Genomic DNA, 19196 nt, shown 5'->3' with positions numbered 1-19196 from the left:
CATGATGACGTCTAGAGAATACCATTATGGAAATATAAATATTTGGCACGAAAATGAGATGCCCTTTCAACAAAGTTTAAATGAAATAAGTTTTCCCAAAATAAACATGCTTCATGTATCAAACGATGAAAATTGCAGATGAAGACATTGTAGATTAAAAATAGGGCATGCGATCTGAGATATGCAATATTATATAGTTGCTATATAATATAGTTGAAAAAATGTGTTTGTTATTCACATGTTACTTATATACCATTGCAATTTCTCAGGAAAAATATCTTTAATATGACGAATGTATTCTCTAAAAAAATATTGAGTAAAATCTGTTTGGCTGTTGCTATTTTTTTTCAAATTTTGGATCAAAATGTCCAGACATTTTTTTCAGCAAACGTCTGTAAAATATTTGTATGAAAGCAATTATAATAATTATAATTTATTAAGAAATATCGAAACTACATATTTATAAATTGTCTCGGAAATAAATTAAAATGGCATCACAAATGAAAAACAAATCTCTTGATCTGAGATACAACATGAGGTCTATTATATAATGACAATCTTTTATCGTTATGATTTATTTTGTTTTTATTCACATAATGTAGCTTATATGCCATTGTTCTTGCTTAACCTTTAAAAGGCCATTTTTTTTCTAGTCATGGTATATTAAAATAATTTTAGTATTAATATTGGCTTAAGTAAAGTGATTCATTTAGCTTATTAAATAAATTAAATTGATTAATTTATTAATATGGTTAATTAGTAATTAAGAAACAAATCAAAATACACCATTGTATGTGAGATGAGGAACTGAAACGTCTAAGTTTTTGTTTAATCGCAAAATTTGTCAGAACCTGGGCCAGTCTACATAATTTCATTCAAAAACTGAAAAATTTGGTGGGAAGCATACTTCCCACGGCCCCTGAAAGGGCTAAAACAGAATACATATAATGTGGTGAGTATACAATCTTTAAAAATTTTGAATAATTATGCACAATAGGCGTAACTATTGAAAATATTTTTTTTTCTAGTTTCTTGATAACCCTTTTGAAGTAAATACAATTCTTAAAATAAGAGAGATTTACCATTAATTAAAATAGATGTCCAACAATGTGTAAGTTAATTAACATTCCTAAAATTATTTAAAATGTAAGTATTTTTGAAACGATTGTTGGAAACTAATGAAAATCATTCAGGTAATTTATCTTTGTTTTCAATTTTTTTATACAATGAATAAAAAAAAATGACTGATAATCAGGCATATTTAAAAAAAAAAAATTATTACACACTTCTGCAAAACCTTTTCTTTATCTTTTGTTTCATAGAAAACCTCTTGGACAATAATTTTTAAAGATTTCTCTATAACAACGTGCAAAAGTCTCTATTTTCTTTGATGAAATCCTATTTCAACAAATCTACTGGCAAATAGAAATATTCTTTCTGATACTTCTTTTAGAAGCTCACTACTTATTTTAAATATGTACAAATAACCAAACTGTGTAATCCTTGCTTCATGCAATATCAAATTCAAAATTTTGAAAATACTTCGAGAAAGAAAATATTACTATTTTTATTATATATTATTAAATAGAATACTGTTGAATAGAAAATATTACTATTCAATACTATTACTATTCTTTGTATCAAGTGCATAAATGCTTATTGATTCAAAGTAGTCAAACCTCTCTGGATTCAGAAAAGAAGATACAAGTTCTTTGCAATGGATCTTTTACTTAGAGCTTACAATGTTTGAATTAATGTCTAAGATTTTTAGAATAAGATATTGAAATTTGAGATGGAACATGGCATATATGAGTGTGTTTTCGACGGATTTTCAGATAAATTCTAATAAAAAAGAGAGTCTTTTATAAAGAATATTGAATTCTGTTTCTTTAGCATGTCTCCTGCTAGGAAATAAGATGCCCTTAAAAAATAGATGGCTCTATGCAAAGATGACACATTTCGATACAAGTTCAGAGATGCTGTCAGGAGATATTATAAAAAGCTGCATTGATTTTTCGATTGAAAAATGGAGAAAATAAAGGATGGCGTTTAAGATTAGAGTTTATAAACCAGAAACATCTTTTTTTTTTATTTTGTGTTTGCAAATCATTATATGTGGTTTATTTTTGCTTACTCTTCATTAGAAGTATCATTTTTTGGAACATTATTGGAATGTCTGGGGCATTTTTATAATTGTTTTACTTATCAATTCATGTAATGAAAAAAATATGTTGCACAATATACGTACATGTAATGATATCTCTTAATTTAATTTAAATTTTAATTAATTTCCTATATTTTAATATTAAATTAGTTTATAACTTTATTCTAAAATGTTCTCTTATTTCCTGATCTAATTCCCACTTTTTTATTTAATTAATTCTACACGCGCCCTATAAATCTGCGAAACTTAATATTTTCTCACGCACCAAGTGAAATGATAAGAAACCCTTCACTTCCCAACATTCTTTTAAAGATATCTAAGAGTCCCTTTCTTAAGACTACATGTATCAAAGTAATCCCTATCAAAATGTCATAGTAAAATCACTGAAAGGAATAACATCTGCCTCTTTTACTCTTATGGCTCGATGTAATAGATATATGTCTTATCGCTTTTTATATGTATAAATTATGCATTTAGGGATGAAATAAATCGCAATTAAAACACAAAAGCTTCTTCTCTTCGGCCACTCATCTGTTAAAATATGCTTAAATATATGTAAACATAAATATAATATAATACCTTTCTATTAAGTGTGCTGCTTCTCTTTTCTCTGTTATGTATTATATTGGTGGTTTTGTCTGGTTAACGGGTCCATCATTCATGTACTATTTTGAATTAAAAAGAGCCACAGTGTAATGAAGTTATATCACGTACTCCACCATGGTACTAGTATTATAAAATACAGCCACAGGTTATTTAAGCATTTTACATATCAATGCTATTTGGGGAGAATCACTGAAAATATCTGCTACTTCTTTGTTTTTTGACCTTTTAAAGAGTACGGCGAATAAAAATTCCTGATTCAGTATGCTGATTCTTTCTTTCTCTAGGAGTAATGTGATGGCGATACCATATTGCTTAGGGCCACCACCGATGATGGGACATACGTCTTTAGAGTTTATGCATTAGATGAAGATGACAATTTATTTTCTTGCTCATGCTTTATTTGCAAAAACACCGAATTTTAGTTTTCTCGTTAGATTAGTCACAAAGTATGCTTCGTAAGTATAGTCAGTCTTCAATCTGTTTTTTTCAGATGCATTCGTGTTCTTACTCATTCCATTCGTATAAAAATATAGAAGAAAAACCTTCTCTGCCCAAAAATAATTAAATTAGGATAGAAATTCTTATTATTATACTTTTTCTCATAGCTATAATATAGATCAGTCTGAAGCTCTATCACACGAATGGAAATAAACTCCATTTTTTTTCTGAAAAGAGAAGTACCATTTTGTTTATCTGTATGTACTATTCAAATTTATTCCAACTAAACTTCTTCTAGAAGTCGAAATATTTACTTCTTGTTTTGAAAAATTCCTAGAATTTTTTTTGGATGAAAGAAAAACAGTGGTGTCTGAAAGATTAATGTATGGATTTATGAAGAACCATTTGTAAATCTGTCAATAAATAGAAAAGAGAATTTATTTGAATATACCTTTGGCAATCATGTTATTTCATGGAATCTTTTTAATTGTTTCAAATTACTGAATGTTCGATTATCAAAATAACGGTTGTCTTTACTAGTCAAATTTGGCCACCAGTTAGCCTTCCGGAAGAATTGTTCGTGTTTTATGTCATCCGATTTCCAAATTCATACCTTGCCTTTCATGATTTCTTCAACAAAATATTTTTGGGAAACATATTGTGACAACATTAATGTCATGTTATTTAAATAGCTTTATATTTCTTCCGCTTGTTTTGCATTCCTTCCTAATAGAGTCAGATCTCCATGACTACATAATACCAATAGAAACTTAACTATCCAGTTATCTAATTGCACATTGCACATGAAATTATGAAAAAGGATTTATTGCAATAATGAAATATATTGCTAAGACTTATGTTTAAAAAATATCAAATTCAAAAAGAAATTACATGGTAAATAAACAATATTAATAAAAGGAAAATTTAAAAAAAGCAAATATGATGGCATGAAAATTAACTTTATGTAATATTATTTTGGGAATAAGTCATGAAAAAAATGAGAAAATTTTGTTTTATCTTCTTTGAAGTAGTTTCCAATAAAAATACAACTAATTGCTTTTTAAATTTTCTAAGAAATTATGAACACATTTCCGTCTTTCAAATTTTATTTATGATAATTTTGTTTCCTCTAGATCTGCCGCTCTAATCTACAGAAAGAGTAAAGATCATATGAAAAGATAAGAAACTTAAATATAAGAAAGGTCGTGGAAGTTTCAAAATTTTAATAAATGCACTATGTAAAATTATCATATGATTTATTTAGAATATTTTTATTGAGACATTTGTTTGGATAAAATATAGTTTCAAAAACATATATTTTCATTAATACTATTAACTGGATGTTTCTATTTGAAATTTCATAGAGCATCATTGTTAAAATCATGATTCTTTTTGGATCTGTTGGTTGTTGGAGAAATAATAATTTAAAAAATAACAAATTAGAACTAAGAAATAATGATTTCTACTTCATTTCAATTTTGTTTTAACAATTTCATTGACTGAAACTGATGAAAATGCACGAATATAGTTAATAAAATTGGAAATTTTAAGCATTTTTTGTGTGTGTTTTTCATGTTTTTTAATTTAAGAATGAACAAAATTGAAATAAAATTAATTTACTGAATAAGAATATATACATGTACAATATCCATATTTAAATAAAAGCAAGTCGATTATTATTAAGGATTTAAAATGGTTTCATGTAATATAATCAGATGATACAGGAATCTATATTCTGTAAATCAACAATTTCCTACTAAGATTTGGAAAACTATTTCTTTAAAAAAAATGTTTTTCGAAATTATTGAATATTTTGTGTAAAGGGGGGGGGGATAATCAATAAATAAAATTCAAACCATTTGGATTTAAATTATTTTACTTTTATGTATATATATTGAAATTTGATTACATTATTGAAACACAAAATCTGCATCAATATTTTTTTGAAAACTTGCTATCAATTCTTATAGATATTATTTTAGAAAACTATTTTATTAAATTATTTGGCTTTTGAATTAAGATAAAAAAATTCTGTATTGATTACATCTTTCATCTTGTTATAAAAAACGTTTCGCTCTTTGCAGGCCATTTCCTCGGTAATAACACAATTCTGGACTTCGTACAGGACCATGGATTCGAAGTGGAGCATGTATCAGTTTATACTGAAATTGAAAAAAGGTATAAATATTAGAGTATAATTTATAACTCTATTTAAAATGCCTAGTTGGTTTAACATAAAAAGAATATCCTTCTAAATGTTTCAAATAAATTGGCTGGTTGATTTAACCTTTTTGTCCCAAGTATTTATTCATTAATATTATGTATAATATATATACAAAAATCGCCATGATGTATTAATATTTAAAAAATGAATACTGGATTGAATAATATAATTTTCAAGAATTATTGAATTATTTTTTTCGGAATTTTGTTTATATTCATTATATTTTCTATTTATTCTTTTTCTCCGTGCTCTCTTTTGTATTTGTTAAGTACCAATTAATATTTTTAATATTAATTTTGTTTTATTATCAACACGTTTTGAAAGTTTACTGGAAGGAGAAATGCCGTTCATATAATGCACATAGTTCTGATATATGTTAATTAATAGCTGTTATTTTATTTCCTGGAATTCCTGATTCTTTACTTCAGATACGGCATCTATTTCAATTAATTTATTCGATTGTTTACTTCTTTATGTTGCAAAACTTTATTTTTCTTTTTATTTCAGAGTATTTAAAACTTTTTTTTCCAATCCGGCATTATGATTTATTGAGAAAGTATTTCTTCAATAAATAGTGAAGCTTTAAATAAATATAATAAAATGCCTGAAATGCCAATGATGCGTATGCTTAAAACGTGCTTAAATGAATCCTCATTATAAAAAGAAAGTACATCAAAATAGAGAAATTGTAAAGAAAACAAATAACAACAAACAACATAACTTAATAGGAAACAAATTATATAATTTAATAGGAAAGGGTCGAAACGTATCATAACATTTCTTTTTATTTATTTCTTCAATAGATAGCAAAGCTTTAAATAAATATAATTTTTTTTTAGAAATCCCAAAAAATAATGCATATACTTAAAACGTGTTTAAACAAATCCTCATTAGAAAAAAAATATTCCAAAATGGTAAAATTATAAAGAATCCAAATGACTATATCTTAATAAAATAGGATTAAAAAAATGCAATATAACATTTCCTGTTATCTGTTACATATGAATTCCTTTTATTTGCAGATATAGAAATATTTCTGTTGATTAAAAGAAAAGAAAAGAACTTTTTAGTTTAGAAAGGAATTTACGTGTTATTTCAATGAATTGGAATAGCATATCATAAAATATTTTTAATCGCAGTTTTGCTAGGCTTCAAAAAAATCATTGTGTTGGAATCTTCGAGAGAAATTACTTTTGATAGTTTATATTTCTTTAAATCTTTAATTAATAACATTAAATAAAGAATAGATACATTTTTTTCTACACTTCTTTTTTCCATAGCCAGAAACTAAAATTCGATATTCCCTTATATTCAAAAATATTTTTAATCGCAGTTTTGCTAGGCTTCAAAAAAATCATTGTGTTGGAATCTTCGAGAGAAATTACTTTTGATAGTTTATATTTCTTTAAATCTTTAATTAATAACATTAAATAAAGAATAGATACATTTTTTTCTACACTTCTTTATTCCATAGCCAGAAACTAAAATTCGATATCCCCTTATATTCAGTACTGGTGCTTTAACTGTGATATATTTACTTTCTAAATATGTTTTTCTATTAACTATTATCTAATTGAAATTTGCCAAAAATATATCTTAATAAGATAGGATAAAAAAATGCAATATAACATTTCCTGTTATCTGTTACATATGAATTCCTTTTATTTGCAGATATAGAAATATTTCTGTTGATTAAAAGAAAAGAAAAGAACTTTTTAGTTTAGAAAGGAATTTACGTGTTATTTCAATGAATTGGAATAGCATATCATAAAATATTTTTAATCGCAGTTTTGCTAGGCTTCAAAAAAATCATTGTGTTGGAATCTTCGAGAGAAATTACTTTTGATAGTTTATATTTCTTTAAATCTTAAATGAATAATTTTAAATAAAGAATAGATACATTTTTTTACACTTCCTTAATCCATAGCATGAAACTTAAATTCAGTATCAGCTTATATTCAGTACTGGTGCTTTAATTGTGATATCTTAACTTTCTAAATATGTTTTTCTATTAACTATTATCTAATTGAAACTTGCCAAAATTATATTTAGTATCGTCTGTAACAACACAATCTATAAGAGACTCATAACTCATTACACACATGCCATACCATTTATCATCCTTCGCCTGAAATATCTGCTGACAACTATTGCAGAAAATCAGTTAACGAAACATTTTTTCATATTCAAAACATGGATATTAGATTGAACGCAGTACGCCTTGCCATGCTTCCATTTACCTGCATATATCATAATCAATCATGGCGTCCATCAATCATCGGCTTTTTCCCGTATCACCTTCCAAGAGATACGTGAAAAAGAACTTCACTCTTGATACGGATAAGAACATCTTGTTAGAAAGATATCTAAACACCTTGAAGTATTTCTGTTGTAGTTTCCATGCAGAATAAGTTTTCTCCAGGCATGGCAGGCTTAAAGCGATACAGAATATGAATTATTAACCAGATGAGGTTTTAGTTTAGATTCAGAGTAACCAAATTAATATTACTGTCTAAAGTAATCTTATAAGATATTATTTGATTGATTTGAAAATGTTCTTCAGCTTTGAGATTTTTCCATTCCGTATACAGTATTTTTTCTATACAATGTGTTTTTTTATCAATCTATTCAAACTATTTATGGAATTATTAATAACATCACAGTTTGAAATATTTTAAAAATATTTAAGCATATTAAATTGAAATATATTATATCGTATTAAATTTAATAATTATAAATATATTATATTGAAGTATTTTGCCAGCGTCCTGGCATAGAGTTGGAGCCCTGATTCAGGCATGGTTGTTCTTCATCCTATGTTCTATCTGTGAGGTGTTTGAAAGAGCCCCCCTGTAAAAACAAAAAGGGGTTGTAAAAGTGAGTGTGTGAGTGTCATCTTCATAAGAGTTAGAAGTCAGGCTTCTGCCTTTGAGTGCTGAGGGGTTTTAACCCTCAGAAGCTGTTGCACCTCCTTTTCGGGGTAACGTGGACACGACATCGTCATTGAAGTATTTTTAAATATTTAAAACTATTCTTAAGAATAATAATTTATATTGTTTTCTCTAAATTATTTTTTAGTTAAGATAATTTTTTGATGTTTTACAAATTGAGATTTGAATTAAATTATGCATTTATGCAAAAGTTAAAAAAAAAATATTCAAAACTTATGAAGGGGAAAAAAATCTATATTTTATTGTTTTAGAATTAAAAAATTTTCTGTAAGAAAATATAGTGCTTATTTAATTAAATATCCTATTTGTGAAATTTGAAATCAATAATAAGAAAAAGAAAGCATGTTAATTATAAAAGTCAGAAATATTTATCCTATTTTTATCCATTTAAATCTATTCAAATATCATTTAAACAAATTTCTGCAAAAATTATAGTGTATACATATAGTTTTTTCACAAGAAAAGAAAACATTACAATTTGTTTCATAAATTGAATAATTTGTTTTAAATAATAAATAAGCTAATGTGGTTATAGTGATATACTTTAGTTTAGCTTAATACTGAATGGGAAGGAATTACTGCAGCCTTACCGAAAAAATAGACAACATATTTATTGTTGTAGTCTTAAGTATTTTTTTAAATATAATGTACTTCAGAATAAACTGTATGCAAAAAAAAAAAAAAAAAAATGTACCTCATATATAATCAAAATCTGCATGCATATTTTTTTTTTTTTTTTTTTTTACGCTTGTCAAAAATATTGCTAAAAAGTAGGCAACAGTTTTAAAATAAAGAACAAATTTTACGCTTTCTACATATTTGCCCATTAGTAATTTAATCATTTTTAATTTAATAATTTCAATTAAAAGAAGAAACATTCTCCATTTAAGATGTAGAAGTCTTATTTCATTAAAAAATAATTTATAATTACGGTATTCTTTAGCATATCCTACATTTCTATTTTAAGGGGAAATGTTTTTTGCTTTCAAATAAGCTGTTTTAAATAAAATTTGTTACTGAATTTTAATTAATTTGCCTATCAATTCAGCTCTTTAAGCAAAAGTAAATTAAATTTTCAATTTTAATTTTTTAGCTAAAAAAAGCTTAACGTTCATTACTAGCATGAAATTACAAGAAACCAAGTTACATATTTTAAAAATATTCTCAGAAAATCTGAAATTCTGATCGATATAATTGATCAGAATCTGAAATGAATTTTTTAAAACAAACTCCCACAGAAAAAGCAAAATTTATACTATGGGACCTTATATATATATTGGATATATTGCACCATGAATGAGCTAGTGAATATAAAACCTCCTGATTAAATGGAGTTTGTAAAGAATTCCTGGTGCAATAATCAGCCGATAAGACCTGCAGGCGACTAAAGGTTCCCGAACAACTCAACTTATTCTAAGTGATGTTGTTTCTTTACTCCTAGATAGGCGCATGGCCTTGTCCTCTTCGTCTATTCCCCGATAGACATTATTCCCATGTAGCTGATTCCGAGAGGAAATTGATCCGATGACTTTTCTTTCTTTTTTTTATATCCTTCCGACCAGACTCTTAATTCTTCTGTTCCCTATAGACTGAGAAGGAAAAGTTTCTTTGCAAATAAATAGAAAAGGCAATCATCTGTGTGGTTTGAATCTCTTCATTCTGCAATTTAATTAGAAATTGAGCATATGGCAAAAATAATTTTAATTCGAAAATTAGCAGCTTTTGTCCTATGTTTGTTCTGACGGTTATTTTAAAACAATTCTTGGTGAACTAAACTTCAAATTTTGGAAACTTATGAATTTGCTATAGCAGTACATACATTTCTTTTTTTTTAAACAAATTTATGAAGTAATTAAGTAATTTTATTAAATTTTGATTCTACATCAGTGGCGCCATCTCTTATCAAATTCGAGAAGAATTTGATTTAAAAATTCCATAAAATATTCATTTTTCAAATGAAGATTGAATAGCAGAAAATAATTAACATTTTAAAATTTTTTTCCAAGCCAATAAATGTATTTTTTTAAAAAATGATTTCCATTAATTTATTTATAAGAATTTTTTTTATTTCATTCAATGTATTAAAGTTTCAAATTTCAAAATGAAATGTTTATTAATTCATTTGAATTTGAAGTCCTTGAAAATATTGTTCCGTCATTTTATAGTACAATTTTTAAAAGTTAGAATAATTTATATTTCTCTGTTTTCAGATCCGTCTCTTTCACAAAACTACAGAATATCTTTATTTTTCCAAAAATAAATAATTTCTAAATCATTATTCAAAATGTCTATTTTCTACTTCGAACCCCAATATGAAGAATGGATTCTTTGTATTCTATTTATTTTTTTCTCTCTAATTTTTTTTACCTTTTCAACCCTCTACTCTGTGGATACTTTATTTCTCTAAATTTCAAAGTCATCCCCTTTCTTTTCGTCCCTCTAATAGTTTGCTATGGTTTTTAAACAGCTGAAGTCTCCAAATTTAGACAAATAATATAATTATGATTCCATAAGCCATTGGAAAGATACATTAGTTGAGATATAAGCATTTCTGGTCACATTTGATGAATATTTTTTGAATTAAAGGTATTTCTCTGAAATAACTCAAGTTATTTCACTGAAATAACTCAAGTTATTTCTCTGAAATAACAGAAAATGTTCCAAAAAGAGAGAAGAAACTTTAACTGGTCTTCGCCAGGAAATTTGGTGGTTCTCAAATAATTAAAGTTTTTTATCTATTTCATTACATATTTCAATACTCTATAAGGTTTAACTGAAATTGAACTTCTGTTCTTCCTTTTCGGATTGGACTTTTAAAAAAAATGACGCAAACATGATACATCCAATTTTCTCACATGTCTTCATATAATGGCCTTCTCCTGCTTCCATTGCTCCCATGAAATATTGTGTATTCTAAGCAAGGCAGCGAATGTTTGCAAGGCGTTGGCGAAAAATAATTGTAAAATAAACATCTTTGGCTCAAATCTAGCATTTTTGCTGAATCTATCGTGAGAAATGCACATTTTGAACCAGCTTTTTTCTGATGATTGCAAACAAAATTTGATAAGAAATTACAGTTGTAGTCACAAAATTATATACCGAATTTAATTGATTTAAGGTCATTGCTTTTATGAATTATTGCGTTTAGAAACTTGTCAAAATATACATGATTAACCCTTTGGCGGATTTGGTAAAAAATTTCAAACCTTTGTCACATTTGTCAAAAAATATATCTTTGAACAAAATTAATGCATTTTAGCTGTTAAATTCTTCCGCCAAATTTTATTTGTCCAGCTCTTTACATTTCGAAGTTGAAGAATTCACCTGTGATCGAATAAGTAAGTAGGCGAGTTTCTTTTGAATAGATTATGTTTAATATTTATTAAAAGCCTACAAATTCATTCTTAATTCTATATACCTGTCTAATTCAAAGTATTTATGCATTGTCGCGTTGATAGTAAACAAAAATAATACAAAAAATGTGTTTTTTTAAAATTGAATTCAGGAAGATTTGAAGGACGGAGATTCGTCAAAAATCCCAAGAAGATTACGCTTCCATTTTTAAGATTACGATGTCTTTTCATACTTCATTCTCGAGAAAGTGATAACATGAATAGAACAGACTTGAGAAATTTTACTTTCTTGGTTGTTTTTGTATTATATTCTTTCTACACTTTATCTAAGAAATACTATAAAGATGCATGTAGTCGCAAATATAGGTTCGAAGAATTTTCTTAGTTGTATAAGGAAAAAATTATGACGAGGATGAAAGATAATTCCAGTTGTTACTTAAACAAAAATAACGCAGCATGGAAATTCATAAAATGATATTGTTATCTGCTTATTCCCCAAGACAAAATAAAAATATTATTAAGGAAGAAAATATTTGAAGGGACAGAGTTTGTTTATGAAATTTTAAAAATAAACAAACAGGCCATGAAGAGAAAAGAAAATTACCAGGATCAAGCTTTCATGATTCGTACATTTTTCTCGTTAAATTAATGTTTAAAGTACAGTACACTCACGAGTATCCGACCTAATGTGGAGGAAGGGCAGACCGGTTAACAAAAAAGCCGGATAGGTCGGGGCTCTATGGACTCACATCTTTGCCCACCAATACTACAAGACAAAGTTTTTATACCAAATTTACTATGTAATACCTATTTTCTCACTTCTTATTAAGTACTAAGACCATTTATCTCAAGCTGTGCCGAATGTGAACACGGCCGAGTCAATATGTCGATTTAAAATAGAAAATTATATACTTGAAGTTTATATACTCAATTCAAGTTCAAGTTTTTATCAAGAATTTGTTTCAAAAATTTATCATAGAAAAAGTAAGTTAATATATATTTAAACTGTTCACACTTTAATATAAATTCTGCAATGTCTAATTTAAATGTAGGAAACATAAACAAAGCATTAAAGTACATCTTAGGCTTAGTTTTTAAAAAAATTGACTCAAATTGGTTTTATTTTTTACTGATAAATGATTACTCAGATATGAAAAGGTAATCCTAGATAAGAGTAATTAATTTAAAAAAAGTTCTTAATAGATTACTGCTTCTGCAATGCCTTGCCTTCTTTAATTAATTACGATAAAGAAAACTAGGCCGGATAGTATGAAAGCCGGATTGTCGCGAACAGGATACTCAGGAGTGTACTGTATTTCTAATATTTTCATTAAAAAATTAAGTTTTGTTTATTTAATATCCATGAATTGTGAAGGAAATACGCATTTATTAAAGAAAACAAAAATTACATTTAAAAATAGAAATCAAAATTTCTTTGCAACGAAAATGAATGTTTATCAACAAGAAATTCATATCGAAACCAAATATCATTGTTAGAATTTCTATTAACGCATGTAATATTTGATTTCCTTTAAAAGATAAAAATATAGACTTCGTATAATTTTTATCTTGTTAACAAAGCAAAAATGTATACTTAAAATTATTTCTTTCTACTGAATATAGTCAGATAGTTATTTCTGAAATATCGTTTGGTAACGAAAATTTTCAATGCACAAAATGAAAATAAAATTACAGCTTATTTCAGATACAAAAATGTTAAAAAAGATTTGTTTCAGCATTTGAATACTGAATATTTCATCGGATTCCTTTGTATGAAATTCACCAGAATGACAAGCCATCTACTTAATTCATCTTTTTGATTTATTGTCTCGTATAAATATTGAAAGCTTACAGCAGAATTTATCTCACTTTTGTATGTAGAAATAATTTTTGAATAGAACATATTTTAATATTTAAAGAGATTATTTGAAATACCAAAATGCGAAAATAATTTCTATTGGAAAGTGATCTTTATCTCGTTTAAAAAAATCGTTTGAAATATCAAAAGTTAAAATATCACTAATTGAAATGGATGATTTAAACAATCAAATGTTTATTCTAAGATATATTCATCAAGAATTTTGTTGAGAATTTTTCTTTTCTAAATATTCTCTTCTTTGTTAGCATAATCACATTTTTATCTTAAAAGTTTGGAATATATCTTTAACATAACAATTTGAAATTCCTTAATCGAATTTAGCATATTTCGACGGAGTTTGAAAAAAAAATTGTATTCATTTTATTTTTCCTTTTATTAATTTATCTGCATACGAAATATGGGTAGAAGTTATTAGCATATGAGCCAAGAAAGTAAAAATTTCACGAAATGATGGTTTATTCATAATGTTTAAATGCAATATTTTTAAGAAAAAAAGCTAATTTTAAGTAAACAATTTTATTTATTTCAAAATGTAAAGCAAAGCAAAAATCAAAAACTCTCGAATTTCATTTTAAACGTAAAAAATTTAATGACATAGGTTCAAAGAAAATTGAAACAGGTGCTTAAATTTATGCACTATATAGAAGCTCCTGGAATTTTCTAAAAACAATCATCTGGCTCACCTATCTACTGATTTTCATGATATTATATTTCCTATTTTTTATGTCTTGAAAGCCTACATAAATAAAACAGAAACTTTTTTTTGTTTACAACATTAAAAAGAAAATCGCGCGATTAAATATTTGATGAAACACTGAAAATGATTTGAACTCCAATATAAGAAAGTAATCTAGTATAGAAAATAAATAAAAAAATATTATTAAAAATGGCCAAAATTCAGAAACGGTTTTCTTTATTATTAAAATGGTATTTGGATAAAATTTGACACAGTGTAAAATTCATTTCCACATACTAATAATTTTTGCAGGTATATTTATTAAGTAAGTTTTTCTAGCACAACGTCAAAATTCAGCATAATTTATAATTCAATATAAGATTGAAAACAATCGATACCTAAGGCAGATTATCTCCTCCAGGTATAAATGTGCCAAATTTGTCAACTATTACTCACATGGTCTCATCTTCAGAAACCCGAAACACACGCATGCACTCATCTTTATTATTATTAGAGATTGACACGTATTCAATAACTATTGTTAAAAGCTATCCTGGATGTCTAGCATTAGCAATATAATTCCTTGCTTACTATGAGGAGATATGCATTTTCGTAGGAACACTCTATAGACCGAGGAATCTTATTTCCATCAGGATGTCGTAGTGAATAAATATATTTGTCATATATGGGCCGATATAAATCCTCCTTCTGTCTTTCAAGATGCATTACACTCTGAGAGAATTACCGAATAGTAAGGATTCACTGTAATATGTGATCGATCCGTTATCCTTCAAAGAATGAATCCATGGAGGCAATGCGGCACGCTTCATAACCGGACAATATTATGATTTCTGTTTTAAGAGTAAAATTTTCCGTCCTTGTAAATCTAGAAGTGCCTTAACAGATCCATTTTTTGCAGGATGATGGGCCTTACGCATTTCTATTTGAGTTAATATTCTGTCTAGAAAATATTTTACTATAAATAAATGGCAAATTACTATTTTTTTCATGTTTTGTCAGCACACTTCCCCAGACTTGGATCACAGTAAACTTTACCATTAAAGTTATATAAAAAAAATCGTTGGTAGGTATAGTTAAAAAAAAATTCTAGAAATCAATGAGAGTATTTCTCATCATGTCAGCATTATTTACAAGATCTCGCTACACATGACTATTAAACATTTGATCTTAAAAATTTTCGGAGTTTTTGAGAATAATGGACAACATATTTGATGCAGTTTGACTTCATTAATCCGTTCTGCCTGTTTAGTTTAGTTTAGTTATATTAACGTCCCATTTGAAGCAACACTAGGGCTATTTTGGGATGGACCTCGTCATTTTGAACCGCGATCAGAAGACGAGGACGACACCTGAGCTGCCACCCTCCTCTCCTCTCACACCAGCGGGAAAACGTTTGGTCATGACGGATTTAACGTGCAACAGACCCACTTACACGACGATTCTTCGGTGGAATTGGGTCAAGAACCTGAAACCCACCAGTTCCGAAGCCGAGACCTTACCACCAGGCCACCGTAGCCCTCCATTCTGCCTGTAACTTTATAGAAGATTGCTATAATACGCTCTCTTGTGGCAATTTTTATAGTTTATTTTATTTTATTTATTAAATAGTTTACAAATCTTTACTTTGACAAGCTTGCCAAATTTCATAATTTTCAATGAATAATCACGGATGTGTACAGTTCTGAATAGGTTAATTTCATTCGTAAAAATCTTTCATATTATAAACCATTTATAAAGTTTATAAATAAAGATAGTTCACGATACTATTGATCTATTTGCAATTGGTTTATCAACTTCCAAGAATTGTTTATGTTTTCACACTATATTTGAATCAATCAAAAGAAATATCTTACTATCTTCTTAGCATATTTGACAATTTATTACGTTTTATAATTTTATTTACGATAAATTAAACAAAATTCAATGATAGTTCTTTTAGATATCATGATGATAACAGAAGAATACACCTTTTGAAAGAACGACAGAATTTGTATAAATTATTCAAATCTGTAAAAAGTTAAGATAAGATAAGATTTGTTTAATACCTGAGATTTAAAATTTGAATTGATTCTTCACTTATAATTAGATGTTTTACTACGGTCTGAATATAATTGAATGTTTGCTTAATATTTACAATTTTTTTTGTAAATGTTGGTAGGTAGGTTATGATAAAAGAGTTTTCAATGGTATTACTCATATTAAACTACTTTGGCAATTTCCAATTTTTTATTTAGATTTTTGCTCCAATTTTTACTTCAAATCAATTAAATGTACTCTTATTTAAATTTTCATTTATTTTGGCATTTCTTCATCACCAGCTATGAAATAAGGAATTTTATTAAAAGACCATATATTAAACAATAAAAACTGCATTAACAAGAAAACAATTAAAAATGTTTTATTAAAAAGAAGTCTTCTAATCTATAAATTTTCCTATTTAATGAAGACCAGCGAAATATTTCTAATGGCACATTTGTTTAAAATATTTTCAGGGAATCTCCCAAGCCCACTTCCAGTTTAGATGAAATGACACCAGGATCGAGGCTTCCAAGTTTATTAGAAACAAGCTCTATTAAAAGCCAGGATTCCCGCTTCAATCATCGACGATATACGACGAGTACTTCTGACAGCGTTTTATGGAGATCTGGATCTCTTCTGGAGCATATTCTGTACAGTAGCAGTCCCTCCCCTGTGACCACTTACACACCGAAGCGCTTCAATGATCTCTGGGTACACCTGAATACATACGGGAAGTACGCTGAAAGTTTTTGTTAATATTCGTTTTTATGACACTTGGTTACACTCATTTTATGATATCGAAAGAGTAAGAAAGCGTTTTAATCTTATTCTTAGCGTGAAGAAGAAAGAAAGAAACTGTGTAAGCCTTACAATCTGTTAAATAATGCTTACAGTTTTCACGATAGAATGTCCCAGAGACTATTTGATTTTTTTTCTGTTATGACCGCTGGATATGATTGTACTGCATTTAAGATACTTTAATAAGAGGTCTGCATGGTTTGCAGTTTTGATTGAAAGGAATGAGAAACTCCATAGGCATAGGTGATTTATGAGAATTCTCGATCATATTGCATTTTGCATAATTGCTTGAAGTGAGTTGACAAATGGCACCTTCGGCTTTTATAAAATTTAAAAAGAACTTGATTCATTAAGTTTCAGCTTCAGAAATTGAGACATCTATCCGAAAGACAGAAAATTTCAATTCAGACCGAATTGTTAGATTTGAAGTCACAAGTCCCTTCTCCAGCTCTATTACTATTCGCTATTTTTCACTTTATATTTATTCTAAATTTTTGTGGTTATAACAGTAAGTTATGCATGTATGGTTATGTTAATAAAGCTAACGTTAGTACGTTTTTCTAGAATCACATTACCACAAAAAATTACAGTTTTTACAGTATATAAAATAAACAAACAAAATCAGAATATTACTAATCAATAAAAAATTTAATATGTAGTGAAATAAATAAAATTTAAATATATGTTTTAACATTTGAAAATTAAAATATATTTCATTAAAACGACCATGTGATTCGATCGATGGTCCAAATGTTTTAATCTAATATGGTTACTAAACTGACATAATCACTAATTTAATATAACAAATGTAGTAATACATCATCTTTTTAATGCTTTAGAAAAATATCGAAGAAATCTTATCATTATTTCTGTACGAATATTACTAAAAGACTTATGCTTATATTACTGTATGGGGTCGAGGAAAACATTTTGTACGTTGATAGCTTTGGCTAACTGTATCTACAACCAGTGTAATTTTAATAATTAGATGATTTTTCCTTTTTCGTGATGCTGTTTTTTTTTCCAGGAAGCTCATTCAAGTTGGAGAAATCTCTGCAAGAAGCAGCCATGTTCAGCCACATCAACAAGCTTTCCAAGCTCGGTTCGCGAAAAATAAAGAGAATGATCAAATGGTATCTGAGAGCTCTAGGATTCAAATTGCACAACCTCTGCTACGGATGATGCTTCTTCTATTATTCATTCATTACAGTATTGCATTCCAGATCCCTTCCCAAGTTGTTTGTTTGACTGGCATAACCTGAGTTACTCAAAGGATTTATTTGTCATAACCTTGAAAACATGCAAAGAAATTTCTCCATCTGTTGATATAAAAACATAATAACTTTTCATCCCCCTGGAGAGATGCATTAATTAGAATTCAGCGATGTATTTTTATAAAGCAAAGTTGTATCTGAATATTTGTTTTTCAAACTTTAATTCCAAAAAAAGCATAATGTCTTAATGCAAAATATTGATATAGCAATGAGCGACTTGCTTAATTGAAACTGAATTCATAGCAAAAATCATTGAAATTGAATAAATAGAGAATGATTATTCATTTGATGGAACTTGCCTTTATTATTCCAATGTGATTCTGTAATAATTTTATGATAATATTTGGTTATAAATGATTGATATAATTTAATGGTACTATTTTATTCGCTATGTTTATATTGAACTATTTTATAGATATTGCTTGTATTGTGCTATTTTATTTGCAATGCTAATACCGCACCGTTTTCATCAATATTTAATTTATAGTTATTGTTTAAATTATTAATTTTATTTTTACTCTCATATAAGCATATTCAAGCTTTTAAACAACACAGTATTATGTTATTGCTGCAAACATTTATTTGATTTTTTTTCAACAAATATTATTTTACACTATTTTTTTTATTGTTTTTTTCTATCATTTTCCAAATACATTCAAGCAATGAAATGTTTTCAATTAAAATATTTCTTGGATAATTTTGTATTGTATTTATTTTAATTATTTTGAAAACATTATGTCTTCATTTTGAAAGTATGATAACATTAAGATTATATGTTAATTCAATTTGTATT

General features: G+C 27.2%; 1 protein-coding gene across 1 annotated transcript in view; it reads left to right on the top strand.

Annotated features, from left to right (window-relative positions):
* LOC129984349 (metalloprotease TIKI2-like) overlaps positions 1–18768 on the top strand; it is a 229573-nt gene extending 210805 nt beyond the window's left edge. The window contains exons 5-7 of the mRNA XM_056094216.1: positions 5293–5386; positions 16805–17065; positions 18157–18768. Coding sequence (XP_055950191.1) covers positions 5293–5386; positions 16805–17065; positions 18157–18391 — 590 coding nt within the window. The 3' untranslated portion in view covers positions 18392–18768. The remainder of the gene's footprint in view (positions 1–5292; positions 5387–16804; positions 17066–18156) is intronic.
* The last annotated feature ends 428 nt before the right edge of the window (positions 18769–19196 follow it).

This window comes from Argiope bruennichi, chromosome 9 (assembly GCF_947563725.1).
Source record: "Argiope bruennichi chromosome 9, qqArgBrue1.1, whole genome shotgun sequence".
Classification (NCBI taxonomy): Eukaryota; Metazoa; Arthropoda; class Arachnida; order Araneae; family Araneidae; genus Argiope; species Argiope bruennichi.
This window is presented reverse-complemented; position numbering and strand designations above follow the sequence as displayed.